Source organism: Pogoniulus pusillus, chromosome 33, assembly GCF_015220805.1.
Source record: "Pogoniulus pusillus isolate bPogPus1 chromosome 33, bPogPus1.pri, whole genome shotgun sequence".
NCBI lineage: Eukaryota > Metazoa > Chordata > Aves > Piciformes > Lybiidae > Pogoniulus > Pogoniulus pusillus.
In genome coordinates this window covers 5,475,830-5,502,862 of record NC_087296.1, presented here as the reverse complement: position 1 = coordinate 5,502,862, position 27,033 = coordinate 5,475,830, and the positions used below count along the sequence as shown (strand labels likewise).

General features: G+C 40.8%; 1 protein-coding gene across 2 annotated transcripts in view; it reads left to right on the top strand.

Moving 5' to 3' along the window:
• The window catches only part of LAMA4 (laminin subunit alpha 4), an 87,334-nt gene that overhangs the window by 46,607 nt on the left and 13,694 nt on the right, over positions 1-27,033 (top strand). For both annotated transcript variants that reach the window (XM_064170110.1, XM_064170109.1), the window contains 17 exons: positions 388-504; positions 1,493-1,641; positions 4,568-4,709; positions 5,784-5,880; positions 6,603-6,719; positions 8,196-8,381; positions 10,782-10,921; positions 12,136-12,309; positions 13,283-13,425; positions 13,751-13,913; positions 15,356-15,489; positions 16,645-16,816; positions 19,413-19,544; positions 20,246-20,388; positions 23,246-23,381; positions 24,507-24,644; positions 26,330-26,463. In XM_064170110.1, coding sequence (XP_064026180.1) covers positions 388-504; positions 1,493-1,641; positions 4,568-4,709; positions 5,784-5,880; positions 6,603-6,719; positions 8,196-8,381; positions 10,782-10,921; positions 12,136-12,309; positions 13,283-13,425; positions 13,751-13,913; positions 15,356-15,489; positions 16,645-16,816; positions 19,413-19,544; positions 20,246-20,388; positions 23,246-23,381; positions 24,507-24,644; positions 26,330-26,463 — 2,417 coding nt within the window. The remainder of the gene's footprint in view (positions 1-387; positions 505-1,492; positions 1,642-4,567; positions 4,710-5,783; positions 5,881-6,602; positions 6,720-8,195; positions 8,382-10,781; positions 10,922-12,135; positions 12,310-13,282; positions 13,426-13,750; positions 13,914-15,355; positions 15,490-16,644; positions 16,817-19,412; positions 19,545-20,245; positions 20,389-23,245; positions 23,382-24,506; positions 24,645-26,329; positions 26,464-27,033) is intronic.

The following is a 27,033-nucleotide window of genomic DNA, read 5'->3' as shown; positions in this document are numbered from 1 at the left end:
ATGAAAAGAGATCTCTCTCCTGTAGATTTAAAAATTATCTCTAAGAAATCAGTCTCCAGACCACTACCAAAATTCCATGCTTAATTTGTTTTTCCTGGCAGTACACTCCATTGCCAGAACTGCTTATGCTCGGAAGAAAAACGGAATTACTACATTTTATGAACCCCAACATTGCTTTCACAAAGAAGAAAACAGTCACATTAGAATAAGCAGCTACCAAAAGTGCCTAAGAAAAGCTTCAGATTGGTCTAAAATCTATTTAGCCCATCCCATCATGCTCTGAATTGAATTTAATACATTGAACCAGAATGGTAACACTGTATTTCAGAAATGGGTTTGGCATTTTTATTCTGTTTAATCATTCCTTTATTTCTTTGCTTCTTTTAGAAACAACATGAGAAAGTAACAGAGCAAACAGATGAAGTGAACGGCATTCTGCAAAGTGCCACAACTATTTTGGCAGGACCGCAAAGGGTCAGCTCTGAGTTAAGTGAGGTAATAAAGGTAAGTGCCTCACTCACTTGTTTAAAAGATGTGTCCTGAATGTTGGACTTTTAAGGCATGTGTTTGGAACGTTACATAAAAGCCTCTCCTTTTTCCACTCTTTCAATGAAAGAGTGATTAATATTCCCCCACCAGGTAGCATTTAGGTAGACTGATTTACAAATTAGACTAACCTAAGATCACAGTATCACATCTCTGTGCAAAGAGACAAGAGAGGGACCAGGGACCATTATCCGTGATGTGGCACAGCTCACAGACACAACTAAACTCTTTGCCCCTCTTGACCCATTGCTAAATTATCCCTGAGGCACAGGCAGTGCCCCAAGCTATTCCCCAAGGAGGCAGGTTTGGGAAAATAGCAGCTGACCAAGGCCAAAACAGTACCAAGGTCTATACCACAATGAGATGATACATAACCCAAATCACCACAGCACTCTTTAGTTGCATAAAAATCATTTAGAAGCCTCCAAAAAATATTTCTAGCCTACAGACTTTATAGAGAACATGTAGCCAAAACCAACCAAACTCAAACAAAAAAAACCCAATCAACAACACAAAAAAGATTTCACCTTCAAATTCAGGAATAACCACAGCTTTTTTTCAAAGATCTGGCTTAATTGCTTCAGCTATTAGCACTTCATCTGCAAGAGTTTTTACTGGCACCGTTCTGGAGTAAGCATGCAAGAGGATAAGACATTTCTCAACTGTCTGTCTTTCGTGTTTTACACCCATCTCTCAAACACCATAACAAAGGATTCCTGGAATCTTGGTTCTTTTTAGCCTGCTGCATTCATTTTATCACACTAATATTCATGGGCTAACTTTTAGAGTTTTTTTCCTGATGTTGAAACTGTAACAGAAAAGCAACGTAAAAGAAAACTAACAACATTATAATCATACAGGTGACAAAATACAACACAACAATCAAAATACAGGCCTGATATTTTACATTTTTCCTCTTCTTTCCTTCCTTCCCTATTTTGTTCAGAATGTGTCAGGATTCTACGCAGAAATAGATGGAGCTAAAAAGGAATTGCAAGAAAAACTAGCCAATCTGTCTCTCTTTGATGCTGATTTGGTAGAAAAGGCTATGCAGCATGCACACAACCTAAGAAGACTTGCTGATGAGCTGGACCGGTAAAGTTTAACTTCAGCAGATTCTGTTCATAAAAGTGCCAATGACTGAGCAGCTGAATGAGCTGAAGGACAAGCAGAAACCCAGTGACATTAAATATGCTGCCTGTAAATAGGCACTGGGCAAATCATAGAATCACAGAATCATAGAATGGTTTAGATTGGAAGGGACCTTAAAGCTCAGCCAGTTCCAACCCCACCACTATAGGCAGGGACACTTCCCACTAGAACAGGCCACTCAAAGCCTCATCCAACCTGGCCTTGAACCTCCAGGGGGGTTGTGGATCACAGAATCACAGAATGTGATCAAAGTTCAATAGGACTTCATTTGTAATTGGGACTACCCACAGAAAAAAACACTGCTGCAAATGAATTCTTCAATAGAATTAATCACCAAATTCTACATTAAGTTGCACCATAAGCATATGTTTTTGGAAGATAAAACTACTCCTTGAGTTCTTCACAGAGAGAGTGATTTGCCATTGGAATGGGCTGCCCAGGGAGGTGGTGCAGTCACTGTCCCTGAAGGTGTTCAAGGAAAGCCTGGATGAGGCACTTAGTGCCATAGTCTAGTTGACTGGTGAGGGCTGGGTGCTAGGTTGGACTGGATGATCTTGGAGGTCTCTTCCAACCTGGTTGATTCTATGATTCTACCTAAATGCCATACTATTAGTATGCCCAAGACAGAGGATTAAAATATAGGACAAAAAGGCAACAGATTGATTTCTTTTATACAGTTGCATAAAGCTGACATTTGAAACCCTGTTCTATAATGCCAGAAAAGTTACAGACAGCCTGGAAAACAATCAGCATGTTCAATCTGAGATCAGCTAAGTGTGGGCAGCAGAAAGACAGAAAACAGCCCCATATGGTTAGCCTTCAGCCCTTACCAAAATAATGAAAAAAATTACTACCAAGTCCAACACATTAAGAATTGAACAGAAAGCAAACAGAAATAATTATGAAATATCCAGATGGAAACGTGCTGACTCTTTTATTTATTGAAAAGATTGGCCTACAGTGAAACTTTAATCCTTGAAAATATTAAGCCTGTCTTCAAATCAGTTGGGTTTTATGGGCTTTGCTTTTTTAAGTCTGTTAGGTTTTTATTTGGTAAAGTTTCTTCTTCTGTCTTCAGGGAATATAGCAGGAAATTCCTGCAACTATGCTGAATCTGGAAACTTGATAATCCCTCAGTGTGCAAACACTCTGAAGGGAATACATCTGTCTTGATATAGAGAGAAAGAAAATCTGTATCTAACAAACACTCTGAATACAGAATCATAGAATCACTGAATCGGTCAGAGTTGGAACAGACCACAAGGATCATCCAGTTCCAACCCCCCTGCCATGCCCTGGGACACCCTACCCTACATCAGCCTGGCCACAGCCTCATCCAGCCTGGCCTTAAACACCTCCAGGGATGGGGCCTGAACCACCTCCCTGGGCAACCCATTCCAGGCTCTCACCACTCTCATGATGAACAACTTCCTCCTCACGACCAGGATGAATCTCCCCACCTCCAGCTTTGCTCCATTCCCCCCCATCCTGGCACTCCCTGAGAGCCTAAAAAGTTCCTCCCCAGCTTTTTTGGAGACCCCCTTCAGATACCGGAAGGCCACAATAAGGTCACCTGGGAGCCTCCTCTTCTCCAGACTGAACAGCCCCAACTCTTTCAGTCTGTCCTCATGCAGAGCTGCTGCATCCCTCTGAGCATCCTCGTGGCCCTCCTCTGGACATTCTCCAGCATCTCCACATCCCTCTTGTAATAGAAGCTGCAGCACTCCATGCAGTATACATATATATATACACTGCAATATATAGAGAGAAAGTCTATACCTAACAAGTACTCTGAATATAGAGTAAAAGTCTATACCTAACAAGTACTATGAAATCTATCATAAGAATATTAAAAATAGTATTCATTCAAAGAAGCTAATAGCTGAAAGTACTGCTCTGAACCAAATGCTGTTTGTAATCTCCCCTGCAGAGTGGTTATTGCCTAATGTGCAAATCAAGGTCTCCCATGCCAGCAAACCTACTTTGTGGTTTTTTTAATCTTTTAGCAAAGTTTCATGACCATGGGAAGTTTTTAATATGACCCTCCCCTTTTTACCACCTACTTTTGGGACAACTGTCCTGATTGAGGTAGGAGTGGACTTGCTGCTTTTGGCTGCAGTCTCTAGCTAAGCTGGATGGAGCAGAAGATGAAATCACAACTTTTTTCCCTGAATTACCTCTCTAAGACCTTCTCCTCCTCTGTTTATAAAAGAGAACATTGGAAAATCAGATTTAGGAGGCAAAATTCAGCATCTCTGAATCCTTTCTGTGTTTGTGTGGACATGGTTTAATGGCCATGGTGGTCTTAGGTTGACAGTTGGACTTGATGACCTTAGAGGCCTTTTCCAACCAAAACAATGCTATGATTCTGTGATTCTGTTATTCTATCACTGGCACACACAAATCTTTCTATTCATAGCCAGGAGTTACCCATAAACTAACTGGGTTGGACTGGATGATCTTGGAGTTCTCTTCCAACCTGGTTGATTCTATGATTCTAAAGGATACCTGATAACTGTCTTATTCTGTTAATTTACCTAAACCAAAATAAAAGCTCACCAGTCACTCGCTGCTTGCTCACAAGTATGTTAAGGGCAAATTCACCTTCTATCTACATAGCTTTCAGCATTCTCAGACTGACATAAATGGCCATACACAATGAAGTGAATCCTACTCTAGGCCAAGTATATAACCCCTCTATGGCAGGGGGTTGGAATTTGAGGTCCCTTCCAACCTAAACCATTCTATGACTCTACTTATGTGTGTGATTATGTAGTCAAAATTCACAGCACATTAAGAAAACTGATCAGTTGGAAATTACTTTGACTCAGTTTGATTTTTTTTCCTCCTTTTTCCTCTCTTTTTACAGGAATTTGTATGGTGTTGATACAAATGGCTTGGTTCAAAGGGCAATCAATGCTTCAAATGCATATGATAACATTGCTGGCTACATTGCAGAAGCTGATAAAGCTGCATCGGTGGCACTGAACACAACAAACCGCGTCAATGATGTGAGTAGTTTTCATAATACCAGCTTTTACTCTGCAACACTTCAGGGACTTCAGACACCTAACTACCAAGGAAAAACAAGATTTAGCTTCACTATCAGCACTGAACTTCTCACTGTATGTTTTGCTTCACCCACTATTTCCTGAATTAAATGCTAGGTGGTTAATTATTCTGCCAGCCTAAAGGCTCCTGGTATTCAAATAGCTGCAACAGGTTCTTCTGTCTTTAAGTTTAGGGTGATGCTGCTCTGTGCTGCCACTCAAACTGAGGTATTTCTGTGCAAGTCCAGACAGCTCCCAGGCCTTGGAGGAAAATGAGCTGGTATTTACTGCTCAAGTCCTCCTGCTCTACACAAGTACTATGAGGATGGAAAAGTGGTCAAGGCATGTAATTGTAGGTAGTGAAGACATCATGTTTCTCTTAGAAAGTCAAGTTAAAGTGGGGCAAATAGCCCACTCACACATGAGTGCAGGGATAAGGATGCTACTTTTGTCTCTGACCTTGCTGTTCTAAACTGTAGAGATGCATTTTTCATAAGTATTTATTTTTCAGCCTGCATACATGCCACTTACCAGAAATTTGTTAGCGGGATAGCAGGAGAATTTGTTTAGACTACAGAGGCTTGAGCTCCAGGGAGCTGTGAGAATTCAAATCCAGCCCTGTCCTCCCAGCCTGCCACTGGGGACTACAACACAGCTTCCCAGACAGTGCATGTGCTCATCACCCATCTGACAGCAGAAATGAACAGCAACAGCATCTAATTTGAATCACGCAGATCATAGTGGAGTTAATAAATTAAGAGGACTTCTGTGCTTTCTACATCTTTGCTATCCAGTGCTGCTGTCTGGAAAAGCACATTTTTCTCTAAACCTAATTGCAATCCACAGAAAATTTTGCTTTTCACTTTTTTTTTTTCCAGTCCAACTGCCAGTCTTAAATGTCAGCAAACAAAACTGCAGTGACTTTGCAGTTAGTTGCATTTTTATGAAGTAATATGTTGCCCATAATTAAACACCATAAAGAGGAACATCTGATAAGCATTGCTCTGACTTTCTCTGTTTGGAACATCCTTGTAGGCTGCAGTTGGAATTGGTACTCAGATCACTTACCATAAAGGTAAAAGTGAAGAACTTCTCAACCAAGCCATGGGGCTACAACGGACAGCAGCTGACAGTAAATATGCATCCTTTCTACTTTCCCAGTCAGTTTATAAGAATGCCTGTTAAAACAAACCTCAAAAGCACATAACTAAGGTAGAACTACTGCCATGACAAGAGAGTGTTGATGGAAGTTACCACACAAAGTACCTGAAACAGTTACAGGCTTGAGTGGTTCATGTCTTGTTATCCTGTCAGCCACTGAAAGTTTATTTCATTCACACAAGGATCATTTCAGATACAACCACTGCTTAAATATGTGATCCAGCAAACAGATGTTCACAGGTGAACATACTCAATCGAGCAGTTCATCTAAAATCAATTCACAACAGTTTAGGAGTTCAGAAAGCTGGATTTCAGCAGTGAGGGACAATAAAAAATGCTAAAAGATTTTGGCTCTGTTTTCAGTGGCAATGAAAGAAAGCTCTAAAATTACAGAAATTACTTCTTCACATTTTTCATGACTCTTTGAGTTCCTCAAAACTTTCCCTGTGTACTCTTTGCAACTATTCTGAACACCCCTGGTAAAGCAAAGAGGACACTCTGGCAAGCAAATAATGACTGGAAGCTGCAAGGTAGCTTTTTCCTCTTGATTATGTCAGGAGTGCTAATAAAAGAGGCAATAGTACTGCCTATGGTGTATTGAATGCTTAATAACATACTTCCACAGGATAAAATGTACCTTGTTAAATGCCACTTCGATGCCACTCAACTCTCCCCCCTGTTTTGTCCCCACAGGTACTGCTTTAACAGTTGCAGACACCAGCTGGCGTGTTAATGGCACTCTGGCTAGAATGAACGCTCTGCGAACCCAGCTGATGAGAGCCATCACAAAAATGCAAGCAGCAGAGCCAGGTTGTAAGGGGAGCTGCATCCTTATGATGCTTTCTCTTATAGAATCATAGAGTGGTTTAGGTTGGAAGGGACCTCAAAGATCATCCCGTGCCAATCCCCTGCCACAGGCAGGGACACCTCTCACTAGAACAGGTCACTCAAGGCCTCATCCAACCTGGCCTTGAACACCTCCAGGGAGGGAGCAGCCACAACTTCCCTGGGAAACTTTTGTCAGAGTCTCACTACCCTCACTGCAAAGAACCCTTTCCTAACATCTAGTTTCAATCTCCCCTCTGCCAGTTTAAACCCATTACCCCTCATCCTGTCATTACAAGACCTTGTCAATAGTCCCTTCCCAGCCTTCCTGTAGGTCCTCTTCACATACTGGAAGGCCACTCCAAGGTCTCCTTGAAGCCTTCTTTTCTCCAGACCAAAGAGCCCCAACTCTTGTAGCCTGTCCTCATAGCAGAGCTGCTACTGCCCTCTGAGCATCTTCATGGCCCTCCTCTGGACTCACTCCCACAGTTCCATGTCCTGTTTGTGTTGGGGGCTCCAGAACTGCACACAAGATCTTCATATATTTCAGAGCATATTTTATATCTGCAGATGGTGTAGGAATTTGCTATGAAGACTTCAGCATGAGGGAGGAACTAGATGTCTTTAAGGTCCCTCCCAACCTAAACCATCCTATAAATCTATGAATTTGACTGAAGCTACAATCTCTAGGTAGCAAACATCCAGCTTTAGTACATCCATAAGGATATTATACCTGAAATCATTCATATGTTTCTTGATCGTCCTGATTGCAACTGTCCAACCCCATTTTACTCTTCATCTCATCACAGCTTGGAGAATCTAAAGTTTGTGGATTTACTGCATTGATAGTCAACATTCAGTTCACATACACACAGGTGTTCACATCACACCTGGCAAGTAGAGCATTTGGCAGGTAATTCTAGCAGTCTTGACTGACACAACCTCACCTTAGTTTATCACCAAGACACTGCTATATGTAAAATGCCACAGGTTTTATAAATACAGTAGCTGGAAACTAAAAAAAAAGCCCCAAGTAACTCCCCTGAAATGACAGGCATGATAAACATTTCAGTGTCTTGGATTTCTCCCCTTTACAAATAACCTTATTGAAAAATATTCGACACTTTCTTTCCAAAACTTCATTTAAAAAATGCTTTTTTTTCCTCTAAACTTCCTTGGCTACATAACACCCATCAAGATCCTAAATATTGAGGATTTCTATCTAGAATGGAAGTGAGAATTTGTTCTATTTAAAGAATTTCTATAACTGGAGACCAAACACTGGAAGTTTTGAATATTCCCTGTGGAAATAAAGAGAAAACCAGCCAAGTGGAAGATAAAATCCTCCCATTCTGCAGAAGACAAAATCCTCTTAGCCTCATTTTTTTTCTAAGTACTCATTAAAGGTTGCTTTGAACTTTGAAAGAGTTCATTTCTTCTCATCCCCTATTTCTTTTGTAGTGGAGGCCAGAGAGCGTTTGGAGCAAGTTAAACTGAAGACTGCAGAGGCCGTAAGTGCTACCATGACAGTAACAGAGGCTACAACCCCCATGGATGAGAACGTGAGGTTGTGGTCTCAAAACCTGCAAGACTTCCAGCACAATTCAGCAGCATACAACAGTGCTGTGCACTCAGCTGGGGATGCAGGTATGGTGACCTGACTTTTGCCATTCCTTAGTATTAAAAGGTCAGGAAATGATCACATCATGTTCCATGGATTGTTTACATTGCATATTCATTGTACAGAAGCCTTTAAAAAATAAGCACTTGTCTAGGGACTTGATTGTACTTTCAAACTTTCTGGCTACTTGTGTATTTCTTAAACACCTAAGGGCTGAAGTCTTATTGGCCTCTAAGTTGTTTTTATCAGGCCACTAAGGTCACATTGAACGGCAGGCAGCTTGTTTGCACAGTTCTAGACATTGTTATTATTGTGGCTGCTCATTAATTATTATTAGTTTAACTTTTTTTTTTAATATTATGAGGCATTTGAAAACAGGGTCCTTTTGTCCTCAACATTACAAATAAGGAGGAGAAAAGATCCCTTGCCTCATCAGTTTGCAGTCTAAACAAAGGGGACAAAGAGGATTAGGGAAGAAATACAATAGATAAGCAGGGTGAATGCTGGAAGAGCTTGTAAACATCACATTAAGTCTACTTATTATTGAGGGGAGGAGGAAGAGTACAGTAAAATTTGTAAGATTTGTAATGAAAAATTTAAGGTAAATCAAAAGACAAAGAAACAGCTGAGAAAGGCTATAGGACTGAAATTAAGATGACAGTAAAGAGAGCAAAAAGAGGCAGTGAGAGTGAAGCTGAAATGAAGTGACTGGTAAAAGAAAGAAAAGAACACTTAGGAGAGAAAAGAATCAACCTAGAAGTGAAAATATTCAGAACAAAAAATCATTGAGAAGCACCATTTATTGCTCAGTAAATTCTTGGCTCTGCTCAGGAAGCTCCCTAATCCCAAATTATGGCTAGGGAAGCTGGAGATCCAGAGGAAGCTCCCTAATTCCAAATTATGGCTAGGGAAGCTGGAGATCGAGAACAAGAAATATCCTGCATACATTTGATGATATGTACCATCACCTGCAACCCCTGAGTATAACTGCACACTCTGCAAATCTGTTCTTAACCTTTAAAGTGAATCCATGTCATTAAACATTAACTGTGAACATTGGATCTTTCTTGTCTGCGTGTAGCTTGTGGCCAAAATCACACTGCATTATACTCAGCTAGTTGTACCTACATCTAATTATAGAGGAGAAATGATGTGATGTGTAAATATCCTTCAAAGGGCAGCATGTCACTGGAATCTGACATGATGAAATTGGATTATAATTGTAGGCAGTTGTTTTTCTTACTTGTAATTTTTCTATCTGCTTATCTGTCTGGGAAAGGACATCTCTCCCTTTGAACACAACAATGCACCTGCATTTCCCTTTGGTAATGATCTTACTTGCAGAGGTACCAGGAGTCACAGCAGTGAAAGACTGAAGGTCCAGGACCCTGATTCATGACCCTTTGCAGATGTAGGCAGGAAAACTGAGGAGGACACCACTTACAAGAGCTAGGGAAGGTAGTAAGCACAGTTTAGGTACACATGAATCATCAGCTAAAGCTTTCTACCATTGTACAGATCAGCCCATTACCACAGTCTGAAATCAGCAGTGCTTCTGTTAGCAAAGTAGGTTGTGAACCACATGCAGCTGTTGCTTCTGTCTGGGGGGTTACCTCTGGGAGAGATGCATAGCTGACAGCTGAGGGAAACAACCCACTCCGCTCCCCTAAAATGAATCTGCAGAGCTCATGAATCATAGTTCCTAGATTCAGCTCTCAAGCCAGCCAAGAACATCCACTGAGACACCAAACAAATAATCCTTCTGCTCCAGGTGCCATATCTGTAAAATTTGGGCTAATATTTATTTGCATTGAAGATGAAGAGGTTAAAATTACCAACATTTGCAAAGATCCCTGAGGAGAATACAACACCATGGCAGTACCTAGGAGTCTCCTTTGTGCAAATACCTTTCCAAAAACTTTGTAATACCTGAGTCTGGTGCTGGTCTCTTTTCCAAAGCAACTAATGATAGAACAAGAGGCAATGGCCTCAAGCTGCACCAGGAGATGCTTAGGCTGGATATTAGGAGAATTGTTTTCACTGAAAAGGTTGTCAGGCATTGGAACAGGGTACAGAGGTGGTTGGAACAGAGGTGGTTGAGTTGCCATCCCCAGATGTGTTTAAAAGCTCTGTAGATGTGGCGTTTGGTGATATGGCTTAGTGGTGGTCTTGGCAGACTAAGGCTAATGGTTGGACTTGATGATGTTGAAGTCTTTTCCAACCTAAACTATTCTATGACTCTATGGTTCTGATAAACCACCACCCTTTCTGAAATCACTGCCTCTCGCATACCACAGTTAGGCCTTCCCAATGAAGCAGAAAGAGATAGCTGAGCTAACCTAAGAGGTTAAGGAGGAATTTTTCTGGTGCAAAACCAGTGTTACAGAGAGTAACAAAACAGGCTGTCACTTCTTTTCTAACTGCAGTGAAGAAACTCTCAGAAGTCTTCCCTCAACTCCTGGACAAACTGCGCCAAGTAGAGCAGAAGGCCCCAGCAAACAACATCTCTTCCAGCATTCAGCGGATCAGAGAGCTAATTGCTCAAACCAGGAGTGTAGCAAGCAAGGTAACTTGGTTGCTAGTGCTAATAATCAAATGCATCTTACCAGGAGCTCCATTTTCTTGGACTATGTTAGAAGCCCATATCTTGATATTTATCATCTCTCAACAACTGGATAAACAAAGTACCCTGCAAGTCATTAAAATCTACACCGTGCTAGTTGTAGGCAATTCATATCACTACTCTCTCCATGGTAGGCTCCTGTTACTGCAGCAGCAAATTTAATGAAGTAATTGGCACTATATTAAAGATGCCTACCACAACAAAACCATTTAAAGCTAAAACTAACAGGTCATTACTCAGCTGGCAACACTAGTTGCAAGCAGTAGTAATTACAGCAATTTGATGCAAACTTTTATGAGATGACAATATTTTTTCCCCTTTGAATTAATTTTCTGCAGGATAAGAGAATCTTTGGCTCAGATACTTTATAGAGAAAAGCATTTATATGCTACTTCCATTAGCATACATAAATTACAAAGGATTTTTTTTCCACAGCAAGAACACTGAGGTCAAAAATTAAAGCAGTGTATTTGGATTAATCCGTGGAAATAAAACATTCAGTGCATAATTGTGTGCTCAGAGCTCTGGATTATGCTGTCCACAAACATTATTGCAGAAGGAAAAGGAAAAATCAGTTGCTGCATGCACAGTGCTTGGCTGTGCTTTAAATTTATTTTGTCATTCAGGCATATTGTGCTTAAAACATAATTTCAGTTGCACTGAAGGCATTTTGAGCTAAAATGGACATGTTTTAAAATGTTATCAGCATCTTATATATATCACTGTAACTTTAGTAATATAACAGAATTACTTTGGAACAGAAAATTGGCCATGCTACTCCTAAAGTAAATAAGTGATGGGTAGGAGTTTTATAGCTAGATAAGAATTTCATTGTGTGCCATACATAATGATTTAGCCCTAATTTGACTAAACACACATCTATGTCCCACTGAAATTTAATTTACTTTCATGAATATGCTTAAGCACAGCTAATGAGGAGCTTTAATTAATACTAAAATTAATTCCCTTCATCTTCTTTAGTGTCTTCCAGAAGTGATTGTTATAAATAGACTATTTATTTTGTGTGACAAATATCCAGGTTCCAACTCTGCTCTTGCAGCAATCAAGGCTGCTGGCTGAGTATTCTTGCACATTTACCTTAAATAATGTTCCCAGGCAGCAATAATGTGTCTCGTTTAACACACTTCTAACTGCAGGTCCAAGTTTCCATGATGTTTGAAGGCCAATCAGCTGTTGAAGTCAATCCAAAGATCAATGTGAAGGAGCTAAGATCTTTCACTTCCATGAGCTTGTATATAAAGCTTCAGAAAGACAACCCACAACTGGCAGCATCACCAGACAGATTTATTCTGTACCTCGGAAGCAAAGATGTAAGTCAATAGCCCAGTTAATTTCTTAATAGAGTTTTTAGAATAGTAATAGTGAAATAGGTTTGAAATTCATTTGACCTTCATTTTTTTTCACTCTCACTGTTCTTCCATGTGTCAAAACAAGAGGTGCCTGCCAGATGCTTGTCACTGACACTGTGACAAGAGCAAGCGTTCCTGAGACCACTGTCCTTGAAACTTCTCACCTCAAACAATGAAGGAATCTTTCTCAGAAGCAAATAGGGCTGCTTCTACAGCATGCTGCTTTGATTGTCACTGCTGCAAGCTATCTCCATTGCCAGTGCTGAGGTGCTCTGAACAGCTAAAGGCACCTGCCTGGCTTTTGTGGGCCACATTTCAATCAGGTTTAAACTGCTGACAGTGTCAGTTCCAAATCTCTGCAGTCACAGGCCCACAAGATAAGCAGGTTTCCTCATCTGTAGCCTGCATTGCTCTTGCACACTCTGCAAATAAAGACTTTGAAACACCTAGAAAGGGCATATATTCTCATCCCCTGTAAGTGTTGTGAAACAATTGCTCTTTAATTTGTGGTACCACACCTCACAAGCCAGGGATAAACCTGGCAAGCTTGGGCAGTCTAAAGAGTCAGGTATTGCTTTTTAAGCTTTTCTAAACAAGAATGTCTACTGAATATAAATCAAGTGAAATCAGCCTTGGCAGAATATTTAATTGCAGAGTAATACCTAGGCTTTAGAGAAAGATTTCTTCCAATTCCCTGCATATGACACTGCACACTGAATACTGATGAACAGCTTCCCATTGAACACAACTAATTTATAGTCAGAAAACACCTTGTGTTTACCTCAGTATTAATGGATTTAAAGTAAAATATCAGAGACTTTTATTAATTACATTTGAAAGTGTCATTTAGTCTATCAAAACCCACCCATCACAAATGTTCTGCATTAAATCTCTTTCAATGTAGCTCTGACACCTTTCTCCATTGGTGTTTTAGGCAAAAAATTACATTGGTCTTGCAATTAAAAATGACAACCTTGTGTACATTTATAATCTGGGAGGTCAAGATGTGGAGATACCTCTGGATGCCAAACCAGTTAGCACCTGGCCTTCTTACTTCAGCATCATCAAAATTGAGAGGTAAGGTGATAATGTGCATTTTTCCAAATCTAACAGTTAATAGCAAAAATATAAAGCAGAAAAGGTTGTGTCAGAGCTGCTAATCAGGGGACTGCAGGAGTCTGGTTTGACTCCTCCTGAAATCAATGGGAATTTGCCTGCTGTTGGAGGGCTAGGACCCAAGGGGCAACAGAGGACAGGAGAAATTGCCTCTCTCCTTCTGTGTCCCCAGAGCATTAGTCTTCTAATGAGGAAAGAAAACCCCTTCCTGGAGTTAGGAGCTTGATAGTCCTTTTTCAAGTCTGCTCAACACATAATTCTCTTTTCTTACAATGCCCTTCTATAGGATTGGAAGACATGGCAAAATGTTTTTAACTCTGCCCAGTGTTAGCAGCACAGCTGAAGAAAAATTCATCAAAAAGGGAGAGGATCTTGGTCCCAGCTCTCTCTTGAATTTGGAACCTGAAAATGCTGTTTTCTATGTTGGTGGAGTACCTCCAGACTTCAAGGTTGGTCAGATAAATACTCTATATTCAAAATGAAATAATGCAAACATCATCCTGGGCTTCCTTTTAAATACAGGAAAGGTTAATAAAGAAAATGTCTTTATTTAGTCGTTGATCACCCATCTTCTAGGTACAAAGAAAGCTACTGTTTTCTCAAGCCTATTATGTCATAGACTAAGATGATCTGATTCCTGTTAGCTGTCATTCAAGCCTTCTGCAAGTTAATAACAAGAAAAAAGCCTGCTAGCTCTAAAGACATATGCTTAAATTAAAGCATATTAGCCCAGCTTAACAAAGTTTGCAGGCTACCTTTTTTTTTCAATGATAATGAGTTCTTGGTGCTTACAGTTTAGTAATTATTTGATAAGCATATGGATCTTCTCTCCCCTAGGAATGGCCACCTCACATTGTCATTCATTATCATACAGTCTTCCTAGCTAAAAGCTTTTTGCCCATTCTTGCCTGTTCCCTACTTTGCAAATATGAAATGTACCACTTAACCATTAAAAGTCTCACACTCAAAGTAATTTAACAGAATAGAAGAAAATGAGAAAATGAAACATGATCATTTACCAGGTGTATCTATGCTGCAGATAAGAATCTCATTTTCTCTTACAGCTACACATATTCTGCACTGCTGTATTACCATTATTATTATATCAGAAGCAAAAATGGAAATAACAAGAAGGCAAGGAAAAGTTACTAGCAGTGCTCAGCCTCTGAAGTACAAGAGGTCTTATCATTATCACCCTAGTTCCACAGGGCAGAGTATTTTAATATTAAAAGAATGATTACCTAGCTCTGTCAGCTTTATTCTTTTGTGGTTTTTCTCCTCACCAGTGTGGCTATTTCAATTCCATTTGCAGTGACCTTTGTTACAAGAAGGAGTTTCTGTATCAGTGCTAACTGTATAAAATAATATCTAGTGAGAATTAGCCACAGGTATGGACTTTGAATCCAAGTCTCCTGAATTTAAAGAGCTCTTCTTTCTTTTCCTCATCTTGGTATGAAGTTATTTTTCTGGCAGTGAAGGATGTCTATATGTTAGATATGAAATATCTACTGAGAGATCAAAATACATTACGCAAGAGCTGTAATTTGTTTAATCTTAACACTTTGCCCCATTTCCAAGTGTTCTCCCATTCCAAACTCCAAAAGATGTTTTTGTTTGCTGTTGCATTACCCAGCCTATTGCTGGGTGATAACCGTTTATGTGCTCCATTGCAAGCGACAGCACAACAGCCACAAGCTGCTAAGAACTGCAAGGACTGTTCCAAGGTAGCACCATCCCATTTGTTTTAAAATATGAGGTGCATGGCGAGAAAAGAAAGGAAGAATCAAACAAACAAAACAAAAAAAAAAAGCCCTCCAGGCCAACTGCTTTCGTGATATCCAAAAGAAGAGTGTGATCTTTCTCCCTTCCCTTTCCTTTGCCCTCTGCGTAGCTCCCTCCAAGTTTAGACCTGCCTGGCTTCATCGGCTGCCTGGAGCTGGCCACCCTGAACGACGATGTGATCAGCCTGTACAACTTCAAGCACATCTATAACATCGACACCACCACATCGCCACCTTGTGCCAGGTAGGGGACAGTCCCACGGCCAGCCACTCTGCTGCTCGGCTGTGCTGCAAGTGCCAGCCCTGGTGGTTCATTCCTCGTTTAGATTATAAAGGAGGAAAATGCAATTGAGTTGTCCAGAAGGAGCTTAGGCATTTCAAACTGCTAGTGAACATAGATGTAGCCGAGATTTGGACTCGATAATCCTTATGGATCTCTTCCAACTCAAGATACTTTGATCTGCTGTTCCCTCCACTGACTCTCACTACCTTTGAAAGGCAAATTGCTATGTTAGCTGGGGCATGGTGCAGGCTCCCTCTTTAACCCCACTGCTTGCCGAGGACAGGACAGCTCTTGACTCAAATTCTGTTGCTGCAAGCAATACAGGCACAGCCAGTTAGCTCCAGTGGGCCAGGCAGACCCGAATGCAGTCTCACCTCCAGCTAGCAAAGCCCGTATGGAAGTTATACTTCTGCCATACATTCTTAACCCCACAACAGAAATTCCTCAGATAAGCCATTCACAAACTGGGAAAGGCAACCCCCAAAGTAGAAGTGACAATCACCAACAAAGTAGAAGTGACCATCAGCCAGAGCAGATCATCAACAGACATGAGCAGGTATTTTGTTCATCCAACAGTGGAATCTCTCTGCATAAAGAACAGGAGAGAAACTTGGAGTTCTCCCTGGGAAGAAACACAGGAGGTGTTGGGACAGAGAAAATTACTGCTCCCCACACCATTCCCCACAGGGGCTGCAAGCTGCCACTCTCCAGGACAGTGCATGTGGAGCCACTTCTGGGCTTAACTACAGGCCTTGGAGAATTCAGATGGGTTTCTGCACAAATTGGGCAAGCTTTTAATAGAAAAATACGTGTCCTTATAATGTGGATCTGACACTTTCTAAGGATGAGCAACAGATTTTCATGTTCTTTTACATACAGCACATGAAAGCATGATTAATGATTGCATTAGATACATCTCAAAGCTACAAATTATTTTGCAGACAAAAGATCCTCAGAAAGAATTTGAAACTCACCAGTCTCATCACTGCCAGGAAGCAGCAACAGTTCAGAACAATTCTTTCAAGAAAGTATTTTGTTTGTAAAGATCTTTACATTTCCCCAAATGAAAATGGGCCTGTGCCAAATACCACTTCCCTGCTTTTCTGTTTCTCATAGAAATAAGTTGGCTTTCACTCCAAGCCGGGCTGTGAGCTATTTCTTTGATGGCTCTGGCTATGCCGTGGCAAGAAACATTGAGAGAAGGGGGAAATTCAGCCAGGTGACTCGGTTTGACATAGAAGTTCGAACACCAACAGACAACGGATTGATCCTGCTGATGGTTAATGGGGTGAGTGCCAAATCCTGCTGGTACCCTTTTACTTATGAGCACCATAGGTTCACCAGTAATTCAAATGGCATGGAAAATCCAAAATGCTCATGTCTTTACATTTAACTTTCTGGAGGAGGAAATACTTTGTATTCACCTGGTGCATATAAAATGTGATGGTTTGGGATTAACTCATCACACACACACAATGAATTCACCCAGACCAGACTCAGTGAGCTGGAAGTTAAGGAATGAAGCTCTAGTTACAGCTTAGCACAATATACAAGCAGATATTTACAATATGTTACAAATATATGCAGCTATAGACAGAAATATACAAGTTAAAAGCAATACAGAAACACAATAGTCCTCCCAGAAACCAGAGTCCCCTGGAAGGGCTGCCAATCACTCTTCTTTCCACTCTTCTACCTAATCCCAGAGTCTGCCTTACATGCAAGGTGAGCTGGAAGGATCAGCAAGAGGGAGTTACAAGCAGAATGATTATTGGGTTACATAGATCCAGGCAGAGCAGAGAGAAAACACAGACACCAAACTCCAACAGATAGAACTGTCTTATTTATGTTTGTGTCCTTGCTTTTATACAAACCTATGAGTGAAGCAGAAATCACCATTGTTTCCTTTTCACAGCATATAATCTAATTTCTCTCATTAAAATATTCCAATTAGCCTCAAACCAGCACCATTCCCAGAAAGGAACTACAGCTTCCTCTATAAAGGTCCCAGGAAGTCAAGGCCCTTAGCTGGACTCAGTTGCCCTCATCCAGAGATGCTCAGGACTTCAGACCAGCCATGCTCTTGTGATGACACCTTGAGATTCCAGTTAAGCCTAGTAGCTGCACCTTTATATAAATGTGAATGCACAAAGTGATAGAGAACTTCTGTGAAATAGCTCCCATAAAGCAGACAGTTTTTGGTAGCTGCCGCTTTATTACTGTCTCAGGGTATACTAAAGTTAAATATTTCACTTACTGACAATCTAAAGTAGTCCAAATAAAAAGGCTTAATCCAAATATCACCAGCTTTTCAGAAGTTTGAGTATCATGCAAAATCTGTAAGGTTTTAAGGAAAGTAGACTCCACATGCAAACATGCTCTGAAGACAAACATGGAATTTTTTGTCTTTGGGAATCTCCACATCAAGCTCCCAAGTCCTATATGGATTGCAGCTTGGTAAAGCCACAGAAAACATTTTTACTATGTAGAAGCACTCCACAAACATACACTTGTCTAGACAACTGCACACACAACTACGGTTTCTCTTTCAGAAGAGAAAGTCCTCTCTCATTAGAAGAGCCACTCTAGTGTTTGCCTTTAGGCCAGCTTCCAGAGGAGAGCTGTGTGGAGCAACCCCCTCTGCAGCACAGCATTGTTGCCTTCTGTCACAGGAGGTTTTGCACTAAGCAACCAACTGCTGTTAAGGGTTTAACAAGCTCTGCTGTACATCAGTCGTTTGTTTTTTCCCCCAGTCAACAGTTTTGTTGAAGATGTATGCATTTTGTGTGGAACAGTGGAAACTGCAGCAAAGTTGGATGTGGGCTTTGGAAGACACAGGTTTTGCAAGGCTGTGCAAACTGGTCCAGTATTCAGTTCTGCAAGGACAGCTCATAAATATTCTGAATGTAATCCCTGTTTGATATTCACGTTTAAGCTGTTCAAACCAAACCCAAGCTGCAGTTTATTTAGAAGCGCTGGATTAAAATCTGCTTTTATTACTTTAAGTAATGGCTTTTAAGTAATGAAGGTGGACTCATTTGTGTCAGAGGCAGCAGTTCTTGACCTGCAGCAGCTTTATGAGAATTACTGTTCCCATGCTTCCATTAGGGAAACAACAGCACTAACACAAGGAGCCAAACATGAGCTTTAAAAGCACTAACTCAGGTGCATGGTTGCTGTAAACTGTCCTTTCTGCTTCTTTACCTTCAGTTTTGGAACAAGACTAATTCTATGGTACACATCTTCATTTCAAGAGCTACCTAAAGATTTTCCAAAGTGCAGCTCCTATTTATAAAGTTTAGGTCACCCAGCCATGGGACAGAAGCCAAACCATGAAGCAGGAACAGTCGGAAAACCCAGAAACCAAATACACACTAAATGCACCCCAGCTATTGTTCAACCCTCAGTAAATACACTGGGGCTGATCAGAGCTGTGAAAAGAAATAATCCTGACCAACCACAGGCATCATGACAGAGGCTTCTAAAGCAGATAGAGCTATTCTACCACAAATTTGATGTTACCAGTATAACATCTTTCGTTTGGGGCATGCAGGAACACTTTGAGAGCAAATAGATGTGTCTGCATTAGGAATACTTTGCTGGTAAACAATATTGACGCTGCTGTGCTACCAAACACTATTCCTACAGGGAAACAGTTCACCAAGTCTTCAAATCAGTCCTGTTTATCAAACAAGTACCTGTGGATGTTACTGTGAACACACATCTATTATATATATATTAAAATAATCCTGAAACTGCTACAGTTTAGCAAATAAAACAACCCTTTTCCCAGCAGCTTTTTTCGTTGTCAGGCACTCACATGATGGTGTTCAGGAATTATTTTAATTGCTGACGCACTCACAGTGCTGTTTTGTTTTATACAGAGTATGTTCTTCAGTCTAGAGATGCACAATGGTTTCTTGTACCTCCAATACGACTTTGGCTTCAGCACCGGCCCTGTGCTGCTAGAGGACTCCCTGAAGAAGGCTCAGATTAATGACGCAAAATTTCATGAGGTAGAGACGCTGTTCCAGTCACAGCAGGGGGGGTTGGAACTGGATGATTTTTGAGGTCCCTTCCAGTCCTGACAGTTCTGTGATTTTATAACATTTCAGGGACATTGGTAGATCTACAATATCTATTTGTATTAGCTTTAAGAGAATTTGCTTGAAGCCAATGTTACTGTGACAGTAGCAAATGCTCCTTAGTGGCTCGCTTCTCCTGCCATTTACTTGATGCAAATTCAAAGCCTGATTTCTGATCCCCCGTTACAGTTCTGTTCAACATGTTTCAGCAGAGTATAATGAAGCCTTTTATGCTTTGATAACAAAACTATTTTTTTAAGGAGCATGGCCTCACTTCTTGGATAAACCAAGAAAGCACTCTCAAGTTAATAGAACTTACCTGTTTGCTGCAGTATAGGATTTATCATGAGGTACTTTAATGTGGATTTATTCATAAGTGAAATATTGTGGGGTTTCAGTCATCAGAAAAAGTGAAACATCAAAATAAACTCCCTGCTAGTAATTGTTGACACCCTCTCCCCACTTACAAACAACATTTTTGATAAACTGGAGGACCTTTCCAAAGAAAAAGACACAAAGATGGAATCAGTTTTGCAAAATCACCATGACAACTTACAATGGGTGGCATTTCAACACTTTGAAGCACATTTTGGTTTGATTTGGTTTGTTATGGGTTTTTGTTTTTTTTTCAGATTTCTATTATATATCACAATTCTAAAAAGATGATCTTGGTAGTAGACAGGAGACATATAAAAAGTGTGGACAATGAAAGAACAGCAATGCCATTCACAGACATCTATATTGGAGGAGCACCTGCTGAGATCTTGCACTCCAGGTTGGTTTACAACTGGGATTTAATCGTTATCTCCAAGTAGGCAATGTATTTGTATGTTGTATGAGCAGTGCTGAAGGGATTACAGAAAAACACTTTTGCCAGCCCCAATGTCTTATGTCAAACAACCCTTCAGACAGTCTTCTAAGTCTCTCTCAGAGCTCTGAAGTATCAAGGATTAGATTTGATCCAGCAGAGGTGAATTCTACTGAAACTGACCTAGTTTTAGTAATGGTAGCAGAAACTCTTGTCCTCTTCAAAAACAAAAAGGCATTTTAAAAGGACACACCAATATACTCAAAGGACACACAAATATACTTCAAAGAACACACAAATATACTCTTCCTTGCATTCATCCTTGCACTGCAAAAAGTGATCTGTAAAATAGCAATGCACAGGCTGAAGGATAGAAACCCTCAACGAAATGCGTTTTCAGACCTAAAGATTATATTTTTCCTACTGCTCATTTCAGCTCTGATCCATCTCAGGTTCTCCCTAGACACAAATCAGCTGGCTCTGTTGTCAGTGTGGGAAGAAAAGAAAAAGTCTCATTTTCCCATCATACTATTTGACAGAAGCCAAGTTTTATCTCAGTAGATTCTGTAACTCTCATTTCCTGGAGTGGGAATCTGCCAGACCAGGGTCACTCTCACAGAGCAGAGTGGCTTCTTGAAGAAGGATATGCTCTTCTAACAGGCAGCAGTCATGCCTGGGGTCAGACAGCAAGGCCAGCATTTTTAGAAGGGGTCCAGCTGCTGTTTCAAGTGCCACAACTGCTAACAGAAATACCATCTCTGTTAAAACACACTCTATGTAAAGATAGTAAATGGTGAACAATAGTTTCTAGGAATTAGTGGTACATCTCCTGAAACTTTCTTTTTTTGTCAGGACAGCCTGTTGAATCTGATAAATAATGTCTGAGATATAAAATAGCTACAGATTAAGCTTTCAAGATAGGGACAATCTTCATGTAAAGGAAAATGATGCCTTTCAATCCCATGTAATTATCTGAGCATGGGCAAGGGAGAAACAGAGTATGTAATTTATCTGGCCTTTCAAATAGTTCTTTAGAAAGGTCTGCTATCAGGGGCTATTAAGAAAAGTAGTGGGGTGGAGAGGGGAAAGGCATTAGAAAGCAGCTGGGAAAGGGAAAAGGACACAGTAGTAACATTTTCACAGGCTCACTACAGCACAAGCCCAAAGGATCTCTCTTAAGGCTGGTATTAAATACATTAATGATCTAGAAAGTAAGCATAAAAGGACAGTGAAAATTACCTTGGTTAATCAAGCCTAGAGAACACTGAAAAAGGCCAGAAGGACCTAGATATCCAGGCAATTGAGCAGCTCAATGGCAGAAAGACTTGTTCTCAAATGTAGGATACAAGATGAGTCACAGCAATTATGGCTACACTTTTCTGAGTGAATCGTGGCTATTCTGCAAACCACCTGCATGACACTCTCGTGTGAGGTGAGAAGGATCCCACTGCTAAGGAACATCATGTTGAAAGAACAGACTGCAAGTAGTCAGGGTAAAATCCTGGCTTTCACATTCACTCCTTCAGTGTATTTGTTCCCTAGTTATCTCTTGGACTTCTAGCCAGTAGATCCCATTTAATTTCCTTGCCCTGTCACTGACTCTCTCTGATTTTACGCAAATAACTTCTTTATGCATCCTGAGCATTGTGAGGATAAATTCAGTGATATTTGGCCTGTGCAATAATGCTGTGATATCTTGGTGATGGGTGGAGCTGAAAAACATTAAGATCAGTGAGCAGGAGCAGTTGGAATACTTGGTGTGCTATTCACCCCAAATGTGTTATCAAAAGGATCCTTGAAACCCACCTACATAAACACACTCACGAGTAAGCAGAATGTGTTGTTACTATTGTTTAGTAATACACAGAGATCCATTTACCCATTTGCTTCCAAAGGCAAGAATGGAGCTTGCTCCTGAAAGGTAGACAGGAAAAGTAATCCAGACCTTGTCTAAAATTATTGAGATAGAAATCCATTGGTTTTCACTATGAGCAAGTAGAAATACATATTAAAATGAGGTTTGAGGGTTGTTTTTTTTTTTCTTTTTTGCAGCTATTTTTAGCATGTTTTTTTACTCTATAATGTCCTCATTATAGGAAGGACATGGACCAGATGGAGCAGGTGCAGAGGAGGGCCATGAAAATGATCAGAGTGTTGGAGCAGCTTTGCTATGAGGACAGGCTGAGGGAGCTGGAGGTGTTCAGTCTGGAGAGGAGGAGGCTGCAGGGGGACCTAATAGCAGTCTGCCAGTACCTGAAAAGAGCCTACAGGGAGGATGGAGAGAAGCTGTTTACAAAGGCCTGCAGTGACAGGACAAGGGGAACTGGGTGCAAGCTTGAGAAGAGCAATTTAGGCTGGGTATTAGGAACAAGTCCTTTACTATGAGGGTGGTGGAGCACTGGAACAGATTGCCCAAGGACATGGTTGAGGCCCCTTCCCGGGGGACATTCAAGGTGATGCTTGACTGGGCCCTGGGTGACCTGGGCTGGTGGGTATGTCCCTGCTGACTGCAGGGGAGCTAAACTGGATGACTTCTAGAGGTCACTTCCATCCCGGGACATTCTGTGATTCTATTCTACGATATGGAACTCCTCTCTGAACTCATCTGTCTCTCCTCATAACATTAATTCTAACTGGTGCATCTTCACTGTTCAAAACACATAATGTGGTTAATTAGCTGATTTACACAAAGATGCAGGAATTGGGCACTAATGAGGCAAATGATTGAGGCTCTTCCAAGTTTTTTAAGTCACTTGGTGATAAAAGTCTGTTCAAAATGGCAAGGGCTCTCTAAAAACAGCTTGTTGGCATTGTTCTCCAACAGCATTAGTTCACATCTGGCAGGAAGTATTGGCTTTAAAGGCTGCATGAAGGGTTTCCAGTTCCAGAAGAAGGATTTCAACTTATTAGAAGAACCAGGAACCCTGGGAATCAGCTATGGATGCCCAGAGGACTCACTGGTAAGCATAATATAATTTGTAAGATAACAAAATTTTGGCAATAGATACAGCTGTGAGCTTGAGTTTACTCCAAACAATGGAAAGAAAGTCTTCAAGCAAGGAAATTACAATGCACTCACTGACTGGAAGGGGGTGAGTCATATGTGTGTTAAGTCTGCCAACACAGTACCTAATTTCCACTCTAAATTACAACACAAGGTGTTTCACTTGATATTCTTCTCATATGTGATTGCAATATGAAAGCTGGATCTGAAATAAATGGTGTGCTGTATTCTGAGAGGAAATATTCCAATGTAATTTGATGTTCCTTAAAGAAACAAGGAGAACTGTCCTCTTATGCATCCTAACATTGATGTATGAATTGAAGAATAGATGAAGGTATTCACCCTTCAAATGAGTTCTCCACTTATGTCTGGCCAGCTCCTCCTCTGTAATACACAAACCATCTGCAGCAGCACTAACACTTAGAAAATTGGCATTTTATTTCTGATCCCTTCCATCATTCATCCCTTGTCCATTACAGTGTAAGGCCAGCAATCTAAACATTGTTTGTGGTCTTTATCCTATAGCCACATCTATCCAAAGCCATGCTGCAAACCTATGAAGAGGAAGGAGCCCACCACTTGTATAACTCATCACACAGTCTCACCCTTTGTCAGCGAAGAAGCTGGCTGCAATGTGTCCTACCTCAGACTCACTTTTGCTCCTGAGACTCAGAGAGCTGCAAACCACCATACGCATCAACCCCTTGCCCTACCCTAACGCAGCGCACAGACTAATGTATGCCGTGTTGGGATGGTGACTCAGGGCCACAGAGCTCAGCCAGGGACTTGAGCCCCCCTCTGCTTCTAGTCCTTATGACCACTAATATAAGCAGACATAGGATGAGGCCAGGAAGCTGAGAACAATTGGCTTACACTGTCTAAAATGGCTATGCTTTGTTGAAATTTTCAGAGCATGTGAGGGAAAGCCTATATGAATCATCTTATGACATGCATAAAAAACTGAGGGCTTTATAGAAGTGACCTAAGGAAAAAAAAAAGGACTAGAGCAGTAGCCTTGTTCTTTGTATGATTTGGCTGTTTTCTAAGGTTGTCTTGTAATTTTGTTCCATCTAATACACAGATGTCCCGCAAAGCATATTTCAATGGAGAGAGCTTCATTGCGTCAAGCCAAAAAGTGTCTCTCTTCAGCGAATTTGAAGGAGGCTTTAATTTCCAGACATTGCAGCCCAATGGGCTGCTCTTTTACTATTCTGAAGGAGTGAGTATAGCTTTCTTTACAGTTTGTATTATTTTACCCTTACATTGTTTCCCAGGAGGATCACAGGAGAATAATGCAGTTTCTCATTTCATGGTTTCATAATAGATGAAGCAATCTGCACTATAGAAGCACTCGTTGATGACCCCATTTCCACACTTTGCATTTCATCTACAGATGAAAACCAGCAATGCTCAGACACTATTTTGATGTCAAGATGAGGATTTGATCATATGCCTAAAATTAATATGCATCCATTTGCACTCAATAAAGCCCTCGGGGCAGAAAAGCACAGTGGATCTTGCTGTCCTCAGCAGCACTGCAATCCCTATTAGTACCTCTGGGTGCTACCAAAGTACAAATAATATCAAGGGCCTGAGATCTTACACACAGAGACAGTTCCCTAGAAGCAAAGATAATTTGAATTAGTGGAATGGTATTTTGAGCGTGGCTGGTTGATGGAAATCAGTCAGAAAGCTGCCTCTATTCCTAGATGGTTCTTAGACCTCCACGTGTGCCAGGGAAAAGCTGCACCTGAGCATGGCTCTTTGCAGCTAGAGGAAGCCAGAGTACTCTAAATCCCTCCTCAGAGGTGTGACATGGCCAGAAGTATGGACTTGCACTCCAAAAACACATAAGCCAGAGCAACTGCAAGATCATGCAGGCTCAGACTGACATCTGCAGCAAGCATGAGCTCAGATGACAGAATATTTGCAACCACCCCCAAATGCCTGTTCTGCCACACTTGCAGAAGATCATCAGTAGTGCTGATGGAAAGGCTGGATGACTTCCAAAACCACTCCTGAACGTTTACCTTTTGCAGTCTGGACTGTCAGTTATGTCAGTTATGCACATTGTTAGTGTAACTGAGGCCTTACACACACCACTTCTGGTTTTAACTCAAAAGCTCTAATCCTATGAGGTGCCAAGTGTCCTACTTAAGAAATAGAGGCTCAGCAGTTTTGCAGATGACAGAATGAGACAGGATGACTCCTGTGAGTGCACAGGGGAATGCATGCTCTAATGCAACAGACAATATTCCTGCTATGTGGCTATGCTATGCCTGACCCAGAGAGCCTCTGATATAATTGTGGTTGATTGAATAGATGGAATCAGGAAAAGTTAAAAAATTCTTGGTCTGATGACAGCAAAAATCCTGCTGTAACAGCTGCTCTATACAGTACCAGAGGTAGCAGAAATACAGCTGAAATGTAAACATCATACCTCCATGCTAGATAGAAGGAGCATAATCAGCAGCAGAATTCTCAGAACTCAGTCTTAAAAACTAGTGAGAATATCAGTTCTAATCAGACCATCTCCTGTTTTGCAACCCAGTGTATCTTTCTGCAAACAAAGCACAAATGCAGACAACAGCAGGAAGGAAAATACAACAGGAAGATGTACAGAACTGATGATTTTCCTGTTGTTACACCTGCTTAGGAAGATAGAATCACAAAAAGGTATGGGTTGGAAAGGATGTCCAAAGGTCTAGTCCAACTCCCCTCTGCGGTCAGCAGGGACATCCTCAACTAGATCAGGTTGCCCAGGAGCTTTGAATATCTCTAGGGATGGGGCATCAACTACCTCCCTGTGCAACCTGTTGCAGTGCTCCACTTCCCTCATGGTAAAGAACTTGTTCCTAACATCCAATATAGAATCATAGTTTTATGTTTGTGTCTCTATTTCAGTCAGATGTATTATCCATCTCTATGGACAGAGGTGCTGTGGTTTTGAATGCAAGTGGAACCAAACTTCAATCACCAGACCGAAATTACAATGATGGGAAACCTCACTTTGTCACTACTTCTGTCACTCCAGAAAGGTAAAGCTGTCCAGTGTTTTTTAATCCCTGTTTTCAGAATAGATCTATTTCTTGTAATAAAAGCACATTGTAATGTTCACTTTGAAAGTCATGTTTAAGTGGAGGGTTTTAAGTGATACTTCTGATAATTTCAGTTTAAAAAATACAAAGCAAAATTTTCCTTTGTTGTCCTCAGGTAGGAAAGCAGATTGTCATTTAAGACTACCATGAGATTAATTTTTCATCAGGATTGCTTGTTCTGATTTCTTACAAGCAATTGAAGTAACTGAGGTATCTTCACAAAAAGCATTAGTTTGGGATATATATAATGGAATATGTTCAAAACATTTTTAGCACTGACAGACACAAATGTAAGACTAACTACAGGTGTAGGAATAAGTCTCTATGTGTTTCTTTAAACCTTGAAAGCATGGGTTTATTGCTATGCTTTACTGTCCTTTTCTATGTTTAAGATTTCCCTAGAAGGTCAAATAATCAAAGCACCTTTCTTTAAGCATCTTGCCTGTGCAGATAGAACCAGGTCATTTTCAGTTTTCCAGCAGAAATGGAGGTTTGTACCCATGACTTATG